The 17,429-nt window shown below is 40.4% G+C and overlaps 1 gene segment (V, D, J or C); it reads right to left on the reverse strand.

The window, feature by feature from the left end:
* Positions 1-4,008: 4,008 nt before the first annotated feature.
* LOC122548086 lies at positions 4,009-16,051 on the reverse strand. The segment is given in 5 exon segments: positions 4,009-4,090; positions 14,254-14,290; positions 14,883-14,887; positions 15,517-15,825; positions 15,955-16,051. Coding segments are annotated over 5 exon segments (411 nt in total).
* Positions 16,052-17,429: the final 1,378 nt, after the last annotated feature.

A 17,429-nucleotide genomic window follows, 5' to 3' on the forward strand; every position in this document is an offset into this window, starting at 1 on the left:
CGGGAGACGTGAAGAAGCCAGAATCCAAGGGTCGGCCATTTTTCAACCAAGCACTGATGATGTCGCCTATCCAGGGGACGAAACGTTTGCAACAAAAACTTCCAGCTCGGCGAACAGAACCACAAAAACGAACACCCGAGCTACAAATCTTCGCACAAACTTTGAACGGAGATCGACTTCGGATTGAAATCGATGATTGAACAGACGACGGTTGCAAACTTGCTGCTTGCGATTTCTTCACTGGAGCTCACAGTTAGGAGAAGGGTTGGTTGGAGAGGATCTGTACCTTTACGAAACACATCGTATAAATTATCTGACGAATTTCAGAACAAATACAATCAGTTCTCATATACCATGGTTTCTTGTGGTTAATGGATACAAGAATCATAATTGTGCAGAGTGCTGGAGAAGCTGGGATCCACACAGAAAGATCAGCAGGACAATGTGAAGGCTAAAATTATAGGAAACAGCAAGGGAGTCAAGGAGGCATAGAAACTAGAGGCCGGTAACATCAGAAGGGAGATAGCAATGTTGGGTGGTATTCGTTTTAATGACAGAGTCTGATGAACAAGGCAGAATGAAGAAATGATGCCGTTGCTATCACGGAGACATATTGATAGCCGGGCAGGAGTGACTATTCAATATTCCAGTATTTAGTGCCTTCAGGCGAGACAGGGAAAGATGGAAAATGATGGGGGCGGGGGTGTGCGGTACAGAATGTTGTTTCAGTCGCAATTCTGACAAGAGTATTTTAGGCTGTAAAGAGAAATGAAATCATGGATACCTCCTTGAACAAAGGCAAATGGACAGTACTTCAAAACCAAAATACAGCAAACATAACGACTGGGAGAGCAGGATAGACCTTACTATAGGTCCAAAATACCAACTGCAAATACATGGGCAAATTTCAGAGACGTGTAAATTAAATAGGGGATGAGAAAAGAGGTTTTTAACTTCCTCAGCATAGGCTTGGATATTCATTTTGTCAAAAATTTAGAGGGAGCACAATTCTGAAAATGCCTCCAGGAGAATATTTGAACAAAGTATGTGTTTAGTACTGAGAATTTTAATCCAGACCTTGCAAGAGAATGCTGAACCTTAGGGAATGAAGTCTAACCAGTGGGTAAAACATCAATGGTGGAGCACTTTGCAGACAGTGATCGTAAATCAGTTGGATTTCAGATTGTACTATAAAGGAATAGAAATTGGCCCAAAGTTCTGAAAAGGGGAAGGACAATTATAATAAGATCAGGTAATGACTTGACCAGACTGGACTGGAAGCTGACACTTATTGGTAAATCTGAGTCAGAGCAGTGCAACACATTTAAGAAAGAGATAGGAAAATCACAGGGAGGACATTTCCCAGGAAGCCACTGCGTGGGACCAAGAATGCAGCGGGCTCCGAACACCAAAGGGCATGGAGAGTGAGAAAAAGAGAAACAAGGGAGGCCTCCGGTCTATACTTTAATCTCAAAACAATAGAAACTAATATGGAGTACAAAACAAGCAAGTGGGAGTTTGAAAGACAAAGGAATTAGAAGAGCAAAAGGGACCATGAGAAAATAATAGCAGTCAAAATAAAGGAAAATATTTTTTAAAGTTACAGGCTCATTCATAATAAAAGAATTATTCGGGAAACAGTAATGCCCATTACGTGTTATTATTGGAGTGGAGCCGGAGGATTAGGTATGGTCAAAACGAATGTGTTGTGTCAGTGTTCACTAGTAAGAGGGACAATGTGGGGACAGAAATTATGGAGGGGTGTTGTGATGTAGTTTTCAGAAATTAGGACACATGACGTGATGTTCTGTGTTGTCTTGCTGAATGAAAAGTGGTTATATTTCCAGGGCACATGAAAAGTATACCAAGCGATTGATCGATGCAAAAGATGAAATAGTTGTGTCGCTGACAATAATGTAGAATTACTGTCTGGCCACAACAGTTGTGCCAAGTGAGTGTATATCAGCCAACGTTGCACTGTTATGCAGGATGAAGGAAGGGATAAATAATGAAAACATACATCTGTCAAACTAGTCTCAGTAGTAGGGAAACGATTGAGAAGTGAAATTCGTCTTCATTTGGAAGATAAATCAACAATTTACAGCACGGTTTTATTGAGAGGAAGTCATGTGTAACAATTTGATAGTAGTTTTCAGAGAGATAACTCGATGTCCAGATGATAGCAATAATCAGAGCCAATGGGATCCGAGTTAATTTGACAGATTGGATCTAGAACTGGCTGAGGGGTGGGAGCAGGGGATAATAGTCATCGGGTGTCTGCGTGACTGGAAATCTATGTCTCCTGGTGTTCTGTAGGGATTGGTGTTGATTTCCTTGCTATTTATCTTACATACCAATGATTGAGACTCAAATTTAGAAGGATTAACCAGTGAATTCACAGATGAAATGAAAACTGTCATGTTGGTAAGTCATGAGTATAATGGCTTTAGATTGCATGAGGATATACAAGGGTTGGTTGTATGTGAAGAGAAGTGGCAAATGGAAATTATTCTGTATAAATGTAAGGTGATGTAATTCGGCAAAAGAATCTATGAGGTATGACGTTTTGAATGGTGGAACCCTGGAAAGGCCTGAGAATCTTTGGTGCATGTACCCACCGATCCCCTATAGTACTGTGTCATCTGGATAAAGAGGCTAAGAAAGTGGCAGGATATTTGCTTTTATTAGCCTAGACATTGACAATGAAGTGTAGGGAGATGATACTGGAACTTAGTAGAACACTGGTTAGGCCATACTGAAACGTTTTGTGCATGTTATCGAAGGAATGTGATTACACTGAAGGCAGTATTGATGAGATTTGCCAGGATCTTGCCTGGGTTGGAGGATTTTAGTTATGAAACTAAATTAGATAGACAGGGGTTTTCCTTGGAGCAGAGTAGAATTAGGGAGAAGATTATCATGATGTCTAGAATTATTTTAGGCATAGACAGGGAAAACTGGATGAAACCTTTCCCCTTGATGGAGAGATCAATGCCTTAGGGGCACAGGGTGAAGGTAAGGCTAGGAGGTTCCAAGTGGATCTCAGGAGAAAACAAAATCAAACAGAGGGTGGTGTTAGCCTGGAGCTCAGTACCTATAAGTCTTGTAGAGACTGAGCCCCTCATAATAAGTATGAACTATTGAGATGCATCCTTGCAAAGTCAAGTCACACAAGGCAATGGATCATGTGCTGGCACATGAGAGTGGCTGTTATTGATAGGCGTGAACTGGATGGATCAAAGGGCCTTTTTCCTGTGCTGTATAAGGTAATTCTGCGAAAACGGTTATAAATAATGCCTTATTAATGTTAATCCAAGATACTCTGTTTATCTCAGTTCCCACAACACGTACCTGGACATGGCATTTCTTTGCTCTTGTGTGACCCGCTGTGTTGAACCTCACAGTAGATTTTGCTGGGGCAACCTACCGCTGACTCGGGCAGGGTTAACTGGCTGCTCAGGTTGTAGGTTCCCTTCTTGTTTCTCACTGAGGGCTAAATCCTCAATCCAGTCGTGATTAGCTCCCCACCTTTCTTCCAGGTTACCTTGGTGACGTCGGGGGAATAGTCCATCGCCAAGCAACCAAAGATTGCAGAACCGGTGTTGTGCTCCTGACAGGAGAACAGGCCATAAAGCGTGGGGGGCTTCAATCCAGTCGTGATCAGCTCCCCTCCTTTTTTCCAGGTTACCTTGGTGACGTCAGGGGAATAGTCCATCGCCAAGCAACCAAAGATTGCAGAACCGGTGTTGTGCTCCTGACAGGAGGAGAACAGGCCATAAAGCGTGGGGGGAGATGGTGTCTCGACAATAGAATGACCAATTGAGCATGTTAGTTCCTGTTAATTTGACCTTATCAGTTACTCAAATGTATCCTCAGCTGTAAACGTTTGCGAGTCTGCTCCCGCTGAAGTATACAGCATAACTGGAGTTTATTTTTGTTTCCTACCAGTTGCTGATCATGATCAATGGTTCCCACTTTAGAAACATGCTTTCGACCTTGACAATTGCCATATAATTTAGGAAGAAGAACATCCTGATCCCACCCCAGTAACTGTTTGAAGATCTCACCAACTGACACTTTCACTGGATTGCTGTGAAGAGCAGAGACGTTTCACAAAATACAAACCAACGAAATGCAGATTCATCGAAATTCTACAGTGTGTGCAAACAGGCCCATCAAGTCCACACCCACCCTCTGAAAAGTAACGCATCCAGACCCATTCCCCTACCCTATTATGCTGCAGTTTACCGTGACTAATGCATCTAACCTCCCAATCACTGAACACAACATTTTCAATTCCCCCAGCTTGCACATCTTTGGACTGTGGGAGGAAACGCACACAGACATAGGGAGAAAGTGCCAACTCCACACAGACAGTCACCCGAGGCTGGAATGGAACCTGAGTCCCTGGCACTGTGAGGCAGCAGTACTAACCACGGAACCAGCGTGCCGCCCCACTAGGTACCGTGCTACTGGAAATACCTAAGAGCTGGCAGTATCCCCGGAGAGAAAGCAGAGTGAATCATAGAACATCGAACTTTACAGCGCAGTACAGGCCCTTCGGCCCTCGATGTTGCCCTGCCCTGTATTACTAATCTGAAGCCCATCCCACCTACACTATTCCATGTACGTCCATATGCCTGTCCAATGACGATTTAAATGTACTTAAATTTGGTGAATCTATTACCGTTGCTGGCAAAGCATTCCATACCCTTACAACTCAATGAATAAAGAAACTCCCTCGGACATCTGTCTTATACCTATCTTCCCTCACTTTAAAGTTGTGTCACCCCGTGTTTGCCGTTCCCATACTTGGAAATCAGGCCCAGTGAGCCTTCCTCACTTATCAATGCAAGGCAGAATGTTCTCTCTGGGTGGAAGGTCACTGCAGCAGCAGCACAGGCAGGAGCTGAGCACTGGGACTGGGAGGATGGCTGTCACGGCTGAACTCATGCCAACTGCCTGGAAGTTGAAACATCAAATTTACAATTATCTGAATTCTGGAGGCCTCTGCAAAATGGAGGACCATTGAGGTTCAGAGACTTTGGAGTGTTACAGATGAGTGTTTACATAAATATGATTTGAGAAATGAAAAAGTAATCTTTAGCTTTAATAACTATCAAACTAACACGCAGTTCACCACCAAACCTCATCTTTCAGACTAACCACTGCACTTACTCTGTCTAGACCTAAATTTCCACTCACATTGACAAATCCTACCCTGCTATACACCCATTCGTGCCCAAAACCCACAACCCCTATCATACGAAACACATCCAAGGCAATCCATTTTGGTAGTGTAGCTGAGCAGAGAGATCTCGGTGTCCATGTACATAGATCCCTAAACGTTACCAGCCAGTTTGATAGAGTTGTTAAGAAGGCATACTTTGTGTTGGCTTTCATCGATAGAGGGACTAAGTTTCAGAACCACGAGGTTCGGCTGCAGCTGTACAAAACTCTGGTGTGGCCACACTTGGGTGTATTGTGTACTGTTCTGGTCACCACATTATAGAAAGAATGTGGAAGCTTTGGAAGAGTTCAGAGGAGGTTTACCAGGATGTTGTCTGGTATGGCGGGAAGGTTTAATAAGGAAAGGATGAGGGTCTTGAGGCTGTTTTTCTGTGAGAGAAGAAGGTTGAGAGGTGACTTAATTGAGGCAAAAAAGATAAACAGAGGGTGGACAGTGAAAGTCTTTTTCCTTGAATAGTGATGGCTAGCAGGAGAGGACATAGATGACTGATGTCAGAGGTTGTTTCTTTACTCAGAGAGTAGTAGGGCCATGGAACGCACTGCCTGCAACAATAGTACACTCGCCAACTTTAAGGGCATTGAAAAGGTCATTGGATAAACATATGGATGAAAATGGAATAGTGTAGGATAGATAGGCTTCAGATTGGTTATGTAGGTCAGCGCAACATCGAGGGCTGAAGGGCCTGTACTGCACCGTAATGTTCTATATTCTATATTCCAGATGGACATTTGATCTCAATTCCTTTCACTCATTTACACGTCTGCCACCTTGCACCTGGCCCATAGAGAATCTGGCCCTGACTGGACCTGGCACCATCATTTTAACAACCTCTGACAATAGCACACTACCAAAGACATGACCTCAGCCCTTGATCACTGACCTCTCATCTTACCCAAGTCAACCTGTGCACATTGCATCCGAGCTCCTTTTGCATCTGTGTTTTACAACCTACCATTTTGCCAGACTCCGAGCTTTGCATTTTGACAACACGTCCACCTGTCACTTCATTACAGTGACCTTCCACCCCTGAAACATCCTGGCACTCTGCCCACCTCTACACTAACCAGCCTGGCATCCTGCCCACCTCTCCATAAACCAGCATGGTAAAGACAGACCTCCTGCATTTCAGCTCAAACCACCCCTCACCTACCAAGCACAATTCGAAAAAAATATCCTGTGACCATTACCATTTACCTTTGTGCCACCTTGCCAGACAGAGTGCATGCAAGCTTACCCAGCAGCTAGCCAACACCTCACAACCTACCAGGCCAAACTCTCCCACATGCCCAATCTAGCCCCTCACTTGCTCACCACCTCCCAACTTTTAGCCTACTCCACCATAAAGTCAGTGAGTCATAAAGTCGTACAGCACAGAAACAGTTCCTTTGGTCCAGCTCATCCATGCTGACCAGAGTTCCCAAATTAAACTAATTCCACTTGCTTGCCTTTGGCCCATATCCAACCAGACCTATCCAGTTCCTGTTGCTGTTCAAATGCCTTCTAAATGTTGGACCTATTTCTCATTTACCACTTCCTCTGGCAGTTCATTCCAATGTTTTGGACAGTTACAACATGAAGCCCTAACTCCTGCACTCAGTACTCTGACCAATGAAGGTACATATGCCAAACAGCTTCAACACACTAGCTACTTGAGACAACGCTTTCAAGAATCTATGAGTCTGAACCCTCAGGGTCTTCAGTGTTCAACATCACTACCCAGTGCCTTATTATTAACTCTGTAAGACTCTATGAGTCTGGACCCTCAGGGCCCTGTGTTTAATATCACTATCCAGTGCTCTACCATTAACTCTAAGATGTGACCTGATTTGTCTTCTCAAAAAGCAACACGTCGTATTCATTTAAATTAAACTCCATCTGCCACTCCTCAGCCCTTTGGCCCAGCTGATCAAGATCTCATTGTAGGTTTAGATGACTTTCACTGCCAATTATCGCACCAATGTTGGCGTTACGTGCAAACTTACAAACCATGCCCCATTCAATGTCTTCATGGCTTTCGACCAATATTGTAGCCTGTTTCCTTTTCTCCCACATATCCGTAGCATTTTTTTAAGTATTGAAGGTATCTATCTCCTTATTGAAATCATTTAATGTTTTGTCCTCAATCAATTTCTGTGGTGGAGAATTCCAAAGGTTCACCATTCTTTTGTTGAACAGTAAACAATCAGGTTCAATGTTATCGGTGTGTTGGGAAGACTGGTGAGCAGCAAAATTAATGATGATCCCATGAATGGAATAGCATTCTCGAGGGGCTGAGGTGCCTTCTTCAGCTTCCATTTTGCATGCTGACATGTCCCTTCGGCAGCATGTTCCAAAATTGTGATCCTTGAGGATAAGGGCGCACATGCGTGTAAATGCTTCTCCTGAAAGCTTTCCTCCAAATCAGACTTCAACTTGACTCTCAACTAGTTCCCTGCCCGTTTCCTCTTCCTCAATCACAGCCATGGGGCTCACTTCCTAACAGCGCTGTGAATGTGCTAATACTACACAAACTTCAGCAATTCAAATAGGCTGATGAAAACTGGTTTCTCAAGGTGATATTAAAAAGTCTGACACTTCCACACCTGTTTGGAGATTCCAACAACCACTGGAAGAATTGAAATTATTTGAGGCACTTGTGTGTCTACATAAGATGACATGGTTTCCTTTTGTGTGATTTGACTGTGTTTACACTGAATGAACAGAGCTATTTCTTACTCATATAATGGGAATGAAGCTTCCCTCATTTTTAGCAAGGCAATCACACGTTATATTTCTTTATTTCAGGGAAGTATAGTGTTAAATTAATGAAATATTATGATTGGGATGTTTCAATTGGAAATTGTCAGAGATTTAAAGTTTACTTTCATGAGCAATTAATTCCAGTCTCATTGTGCCACAGTACTCACAGAAATGGTGTCTCCCTTTGTTATGGGCAGTGGAATCAGTAAATCTGGAATAGTTGTTGCTTGTTAATCAATGGTGTTAAAAAGTTTTAGCCAAAGGGAGACCTGTGGATTTAGCTCACAGATGCACCATGATCTAAGTAAGTGGTGGAATAGCTCGAGAGGCTGAGGGCCCTCTTCTTGCTCCTACCTTCCTATCATTGTGTCATTCATTAAGCTAGCACTGGCGGTGAACACTTTTTATTAAAATATTTCAATAAATTAACTGTTTCGCACATGCTTTAAAGAAAAACTTCTGTTGATTATTTGGGACGGGATCATTGACATTCTCTATTTGAGTGATCAAAATAACTTCCACCCACTTACAGCAGCCCCACTCTAGAGTGTGTTGTTACTTCATAATAGTTTCTTGTGAAAATACAGCTCGAGATTAGGGCGCTCAAATTCAATGATTCTCTGATATTTAATATCTCTGAACATTCGCATTTTGTTCAAATGCATCTTTTCTCTGAAGAACGTGTTTAATCGAACAGAACTTTTTTCAATGAAACAACAAACTTTAAATGCTAGAAAACCAAAGTAAAAGATAGAAATTTCTGAAGAAACTCAGCAAGTCTAGCAGCTCCTGTGGAGAGAAGGCAAGGTTAACCTTTCGCATCCAGAGACCCCCTCTTCACTAAATTGTTTTCATGTTTTTGGCACAAGAGCTCAACCTGTTGAGATAAACAGTGATTACGTTGGCTAGCTCAACCTGTTGAGATAAACAGTGATTACGTTGGCTTGACTCCTGTTGGAAAAAAGAATTCTTAGCAGAGGTACTGGATGGTCTGAGATAGCAATTGAAGACCAACTGAAAAGCTATTGCCATCTGCTGCAAGTGTTGGATTCAGCGGAACTCCCACCGTACTGAACAATAAAATTCAGCCCCAGCACTGGTTTAATAAAAAGTAAAACAGTCTAAGCATAATCTCATCAAATATGCTTTGAAATTGATTCATTCTGGATTAGTTATAAATGATATTGTTAGAACAGCAAGACAAAAGCTGGGATTTCTTTGAGCACTTACTCCATTAACCCCATCTAGTGATGCCCAAAAGCTTGTGAATAAATATTGATCTGGGAAAAGCTGCTAACTACCAAAATTCTGTTTAATACCTAAGAGACACAAGTCAGGATAGCGATTGAATAGATTTCGCTGGCCTGTGTGAGTGGAATTCCAACAAACACCCAAACATTTCAATCTGCTTTCTTGCACTGAAGTAACCTGATAAGAGATGGTGTTACATACCTCTCTAACAGGTTGTAAGTGAACACAGGCCACCAGGCACAGAATCAGGGACCCTACTACAACTTCACAACAGACCTGAACACAATGAGCTCGGCACTATCACGGAGAACACAGCCCACCCCTTCTCCTACTGAACACTCTCTGCTCATTCCTGAAGAAGGGCCTGTGCCCGAAACGTCGAATCTCCTGTTCCCTGGATGCTGCCTGACCTGCTGTGCTGTTCCAGCAATAAAGTTTCAACTTTGATCTCCAGCATCTGCAGAACTCACTTTCTCCTCTTTTGACAGTACATCAACCATGTTAGTTATTAACACCTTCCATGAACCAGGGATTGTTCCAGAATGTTTGTACAATGAAAGTAACATTTCAACATTTACCAAGAATACTTTGACAGCAGCTCCAAATTGTTCAAACTCTATGAGAACTACAGAGGAATAAAACTAGGAATTGCATTGCCATCAAATCACTGTCACTGGATTTCACCCGAGAACTCCTTTCCTCTTTCCCCTGTGAATGTTGCTGCACCAGACGGTCTACTTAGTTTAAAAAAGATTAAAATGTTTTGAAGTGTAATATGACCTTTGCCAGTGACATTAAAAGCTGATAATAGGTTTTCAAATAATAAGATGCAAGAAAAAACTGATTCTACATTGTGCCACGAAACATGTCCTGCATAACTGAGGCACAAAGAAAATATACAGCATATTTCCCTCTGCCTCGCACAATCAAATATCTTTTTTTGCCAACAACCAATTTCAAAACTCTTGCTGACTGCCTTTTGTTCCTGAAACGTTTGTTCTGATTGGAACAACTTAGTCAGGGCTCTCAATTCTGAGGCACCTAATCGAATATTGTATTTCTGGCAGATAAAAGTGGTTTTGAAACGCGAGATAAAATTGAACTGTCTGAGATTCAGGTATCAGAAGTGGACAATTTACAAATGGTCAGGACCGTTTGACAAGTTAGTCAGAGATAGCACTGAAACAAACTGTACAACAGACTTAATCCTAGAGGATACATTGCTCAACTCCTCACGTCAAATATATTCACTGTAATTGAACATTCATCAGAGGAACTAACTAGTGGATTAATGTAAACGAGAATGTGTTCACAAATACATAAATAACCACTGAGTTCATAAACTTAATAAGTCATTGTATTTAACAAAATTATTGAGGTGGGAAATATCGCCAATTAAAGCACAGATCCGGAGGAAATGGATTATTCTCTAAATTATTTTTACATATTCTTAAAACGTTCCGTGAACTGTGGAGATTTTGCATGCACTGCATAAAGTCAATATTGCATTCCAGTGTGGAAAGCATTTCTGTTGAAGGAATTAGGGCAAGGTCATTTTCTAGTTAACTGCTTTTAATGAAAGAAAATGTTTAAAAAGGTATGAATTGAAAACATGCTTCTGTCTGGAGTTGCCCACTTTAGCGGTTGTCTCAGTAAATGTGGGTACTGCTGCCTCACAGGTCCAGGTACCCAGGCTCGGTTCCAGCCTCGGGTGACTGCCTATGTGAAGTTTATCCAATGTCCCCTGTGTCTGTGTGGGTTTCCTCCCACAATCCAAAGATGTGCATGTAAGGTGAACTGCTCATGCTATATGGTCCATAGTGTTAGGTGCATTAGTCAGGGGTAAATATAGGGTAGGAGAATGGGTCTGGCTGGGTTACTCTTCAGAGGGTCGGTGTGGACTTGTTGAGCCAAATGGCCCGATACATACTGCAGGAAATCTAATCCAAATGATTGTCACACTACACTAATGTGAGCAGATTCCTTCCGACCGCTACATTGCAATAAATCGGTCAAGTATATTAATTAAAATAAATATTACTCTTTTTTCCAGTGTCTGAATAAACAATGTGCTCTGTTATCCTCTAGTTCATGTCTTCTGCAAACTTGTGAACTCTGCATACGTCTGAACACATAGATGTAAAATGAATTCTCTGCGTTTGCAGCAAGTACTCCCATGGTTTTAAGAATAGAGTTCCTACAATTTGGAAACAGGCCATTTGGCCCAACAATTCCACACTGACCCTCTGAACAGTGAGTAGCCCACCCAGACCCATTCCCCCTAATTTATATTCACCCCGACTAATGCACCCTAACCTCCACATCACTGAACACTATGGCTGTGCTAAATTTCACAATCACCTGACCTGCCCAACTTTTGGACTGTGGTAGGAAACCAGAGCCCCCGAAGGAAACCCATGCAGACACAGGGAGAATGTGCAAACTTCACACAGGCAGTCACTCGAGGGTGGAATCGAATTTGGGACCCTGGCGTTGTGAGGCAGCAGTGCCAACCACTGAGCCACCAAGTTGCCTTGCGAGTTCATGAGTGGATTATTTTAAGTAATTCGAAATTTGGCCTTGGACACATAATTCACTATAGCAGTTGTTTCCTAAAGAATGACTCTTCAGTTGATATTTTGTAGTCAAATGTAACTATTTATTTAAAATGCACTGATTGGGAACACCTAAAGCACTGTGCAGATTAAATAATTCAGTTAATGTTTTATTTTTATCCTGCAAATCCAGTTTAATCAGAGACATAACAATTAATTAACTCAAGTTACGTGTGAAACCGATCAAAGCAGTGAAACTGATCTATTCTTCATAGAATTGAGCAGAATTTCCAGATGGTCTTTGCCAATTATCTTTTCCAGCCAGAGAAATATGTATGTAGTGTACAGCGGGATTGAAAGGTGTTTCCTGATCAATTATAACACAGTCATGGCATTTTTGCTCAAGAGCAAGAACTATTAGAAAATTAGACTTTTGAAATTCTATTTATATTTCTCTATGACTTGTAAACTGTTTAAAGACAGACCTTGTGATTGAACTAGATAGTTGAGTTCTGAATTTGGATTGCAAAGCATGGATTAGAAAAATCCTTCATTATTTATTTTAAGTAAAAATGGCGCCCGAAGGTATCTGTTTTCCCTTCATTTCTAAAACCTTTGCGATTTGCCTTTCACTTAATAATCGGCTTTATGAAATTTCAACTCGCATGCTGATTGCATTGAATGAGGAACCTGGAGCGGTTCACGTCACCATCAATGTAGAAACCAGAAACGGTTTCCCAAATATAACACATTTAATGTTACCCAAGCACATTCCCTCCTCAACAGATCAAAGATCACCAGATCACAACACGGTGTGTTTGTAGCAGAACTAGCTCTGCAAAATTTTCAACAGGACCAAGAACATGATGTTACCTCACAAAGAAAACAAATTGAAGTCTAACAAAGCTATTCAGAATCAAGCAAACTAATGATTAAATTGAATAGAAATAACAAGTGATAAAAGCAACCTTGTTTGTGAGGGGACTTAACACTTAAAGCCTTAAAGTTTCCGGCAACAGTTCAATTTATTTCCAACCTGTACACCCTTCTTGATCGTGACAATCTTGTGCAGCACACAGTAGACCGGTTGAAGGTATATATTGATTAATTACTTCATGGTCAAAACAAAATTACTGAATGGACAAATATTACCACTTTATAATTTTAAGTTAGTTTCAATTGCATAATCTGATCAATTCTGCAGTTTCAGATTTTGGTCCCGAATTTTATTTTGACTGAGGCTACTGAAAACAACATTCAGTGAGTTTACAATTAGATTAGATTACTTTACAGCGTGGAAATAGGCCCTTCAGCCCAACAAGTACACACCGACCCGCCGAAGCGCACCCACCCAGACCCATTCCCCTACATTTACCCCTGCACCTAACACTACAGACAATTTAGCGTGGCCAATTCACCTAATCTGCACATTTTTGGAGTGTGGGAGGAAACCGGAGCACCCGGAGAAAACCCACGCAGACACGGGGAGAATATGCAAATCATATAAGTTTAACAAATGCAGAAATGATTCATGAGAAACAAAAGAACTTCACAAATATTGGTAATGAAAGTAATCCAGAGAGACAATCTCCTCACCAGAAAGAAAACACCAATTACAGAAAGCATGAAAACGCTGATCAATTTCACAAACTGAATAAGAATTCAATCAACTCAATTCAACAGAATCAAGGAAAATAAAATCAGAATCTATTCAACTCAAAACAACATATTTAAATGAAGCATAATCAGAAACCAACCAATTAAATTCAAAAGAATCAAATAAAACAATTCAAAAAGCCAATCAACACAATTCAACAAAACCAAGTAAAAACAAAGTCAGAATCTAATCAACACAGTTCAACCGAATCAACTAAAACAAAGCCAAAATCCAATCAACTCCATTCAACAGAATCAAGTAAAACACTCAGAATCTAATCTACAGAATGCAATATAGCACCGCAAGAAAATTTTCTGACAGTTTCTAACCTGCTTGTCATCAATAAAATTAACAAAATAAATGAGAAAATATAATCAGGGTAAGAACATATATTCAAGAAATCAATAATGATATTTTAGCACATTTTAACCATATTTGGTAATATCTCGAACATCTTTGAATTCTTAGCGTTTGTTATCGATAATAAAACTCACAGTCAGGGTGTCACTGACATTAAACATTATTTATAGCTGACTGATTAAGAGACATTAGGTGTTTCAAGTGACCCAGCCACACAGAATGCCCATCTGATCAAAAAAAGAGATACTACGAGCAACTGACTCCATCATCCCCATTGTAACTATTTGCTGAGCCTTAACTGAAGTCTGTAATCAGTGTGAACAAAAATCAATCCGAACCAAACCAAACTCAACACCGAATCTGAGTTACATTCAATTCAGAAATTAGTCACATGAATAGAAAGTTTTTAAAAAGTCACTAAGAAAGTTCAAAGTTCTTACCTGAAGTCACTGTCACCATGGTCCCTTGGCCCCAGTAGCCAAGATAGTCACAGTGTTACATTCTCTGGACTGGGTCACACAATAACTAGCTCTGCATAAAACAAATCAAAAATCTACCATCATTTTAAATTTTCAGAACCACAGGCAAAATAAAGTCACGATAAATCTTCATCACATAATTGCGCTATTGAATTCTGATCATTCTTAATAAATTTTAATACTGTTTTATACTTCACATAGTAACACATGAGCTGATTCTCAAAATCCAAAACTGGTCTATCAATAATTACCCAACACTTCTACAAATTAAATAGTGATACGGGCATAAAACCCCACAGAACTAATACTGCACTGAAAGGTAAGACGGTTAGTAGAAGTAATCACTGACTAGTTTCAAACAATGGAGGCTGAATAGGTTTTTGTATTGATCATAATTGCAATGTCACTCCAGCTATATCACTGTGAGACACGTTGTGTCAAATACTCTGACTGACTGTAAACTGTAAAATGCAGATAATTTCTTCATTTTCTAGAAAGCAGTGATTCAGACTCCTCTAAAAATGATTCGGTGCATTATTTCAGGTTTTACTATTCATTGTATTTTGAAAGCTTGGAATACTTTTCCAGGTTTGGTCTGCATTTAACTTGACAATCAACACGAAGAAGGTAGAAACAAATTATACATTTGTACAAACTTGCACTACTGGATTGCGTTTAAATTGCATCTCACATTATTTCTCACTCCTGCCATGGTAGAAATCACCAATTTGAGATTAACACTTGTCAGTGGTTATTGGATGAGGATGTCGCTGTGCACAACACTGTGACCCACTGTAGTATCACAATTATGGAGACCAGTACACTCATTCTCTGTTCTTTACTCCAGGTCTCAGTTATCATTTAAAAGAGCCATTTAGTACTGATCATGTTTAGAATGAATGCCATTGTTGACATACCAATTAGCAGTGATTTCCTGATCTGTCAGATATATTAAAACTAACATTTTGTCCGAGCATTTAATTGATGGAAGTGTTAGCAGTACTTATGACATGCCCAAAACATTGTCCCATTGTGTCACCAGTTTGCTAGTTTAAATGGTACATTTCCTCTGTTATAGTTTTGTAAGAGGCAGCCTGAGGTCTGCTTCAGATTGCAGTTGGTTTAATTGCATTTAAATCTCGTACTGACCGTCAGTTTATGATGGAATTGACAAAATGTTCCCTCGAGCTGTTTTTGAACGGGTCCAGACCTGGATCCTCTCGCTGTGGTCTCTTGCACAGTAATAGATGGCGGTGTCTTCGATCTTCAGGTTCTCCATGTCCAACGCGAAAATGTTGTTTGAAGTGTCTTTGGACGCAGTAAATTGACCCTTAATCGCTGGTGCATAGTTACTGCTGGATGAACTATTGTAGCGAACCAGCCACTCCAGACCCTTTCCGGGTACCTGTCCGACCCAGTTCATGCCGTAGCTGCTAAGATCGAACCCGCTGGTTTTACAGGTCAGTTTCAGGCTGCATGCGGGACGGCCAGTCTCTGCCTCTGGCTGAGTCAAAACAATCTCCGACTGGACACCTTTAAAAAAGAAAACAAATAAACCATGAGCATTAATGCTGGTGAAATGACGGCTGAGTCTTTTACATTCCTGCGGTAGATTAACATTGAGACAGTAACAAAGAAATACTTGAACAAAAAAACACTCACATGATAAGAAAGTCAGTAACAAACTGAGAAAAATTGTCGACACAATCATTCTGATAACTTGTGGGAAATGGTTCTGCTAAGATCTTTCTAAACAGAGCCGACCCAGGAGTGTTGAATTACGGTCTAGTGCCCAGGATTTATATGGTCATCGGAAGGGGCAGGCTTACAGCTTCCGCATGTTGGTTTCCTGCTGGAGGCTGAGACTGGATCTTGGTATCAGCTTGCACAGCCCGAACACATGGGCTCGTGTATTGGGTTCTGCTTAAACATGGACATATACACATCTTGGGATATTTGTTTTGCTGAATAGCTTCTTTGGAATTTTTTTTTTAAATGGTGGAAGTAAAATTGAGTAGCTTCAGGTCTGTTTCACATGATAGTTGCAAGTATTTTGTTTAAAATAACAATTTCAATCGGATGTTAGCTCCCTTTATTTCTACATTCATTCACAAGCAGATAAAACTAAAATCAAAGTTCAAATATATTACCAGCTAGTAAAACAATTCAGCTTTTTTTCCGCCCTGGACACTGCAAGTCTCTGTCCCACGACAAAATAACATATAATTCATACTAAACATTTCCAACTTCAATTTAGACAACTGAATACAGAGCGCATCCAAAGTGATTATATTTAGAATATCAATTAGAAGTTAACTCCCTTTAATCCTACATTCAACTACAAGCAGATAAAGCTAATAAGAACTTCAATAATATTATTAGCCAACAAAATGAGTGACTTTATTTTTGCTGTCACTCAAAGTCTCTCACACATTACAAAATAACATACCATTTCTAATCTGCGTTTCTAAATTCAATTTAGTCAACCTAATATAGAGCATGTCTAAAGTGATTATGTTCAGAATGTGAGTGTATGTCACTAAACAGTTTAGAAGCACCTCCTTACATTGCAGAATGTCTCTCCTTGCATCTTTTTTTTTCAAATTGCTCCGACCCTAAAAATCAACATTAAAGGAAAGCTGTGTGCCTGAGAAACAAAAAGTGAGTTGGCAGTGATACATAACGCCGAGGTAAACTTTTGAAAGAACATCTAATGAACTAGAACAAGACAGTCCATAAGTTTTTTTTAAAAATCCTCAACATCTAAACCATTGCATGTAACAGTCTGGGTACATCAGGAATGTTTGGTTAAATTAGAGAGTATTACAATAATCATTATCACGAATGTAGGTTATAAACAGTACATTTCTCTGCTCACTGATAGCTCTGACAGGGGCAGTCAACTCATAAAAATCAGCAAACATTCGCGGTTACACTACACCAGTATTAGCCATGTATAAAGCGCCCACTCAGTTTTAATGAGATACATGAATCAGAGAATGGTGCAACAAGTGATGTGAGTTTGAACCAATTCAAGTTTATTAATTTACTTTGAGATGATAACAAATGTTACTGCAATGTGGGATTTTGGATCCATTAACTTCATATTCAGGAGCTTGAAAGATACTCAATAAACA

This window comes from Chiloscyllium plagiosum, unplaced genomic scaffold, assembly GCF_004010195.1.
Source record: "Chiloscyllium plagiosum isolate BGI_BamShark_2017 unplaced genomic scaffold, ASM401019v2 scaf_12794, whole genome shotgun sequence".
Lineage (NCBI taxonomy): Eukaryota > Metazoa > Chordata > Chondrichthyes > Orectolobiformes > Hemiscylliidae > Chiloscyllium > Chiloscyllium plagiosum.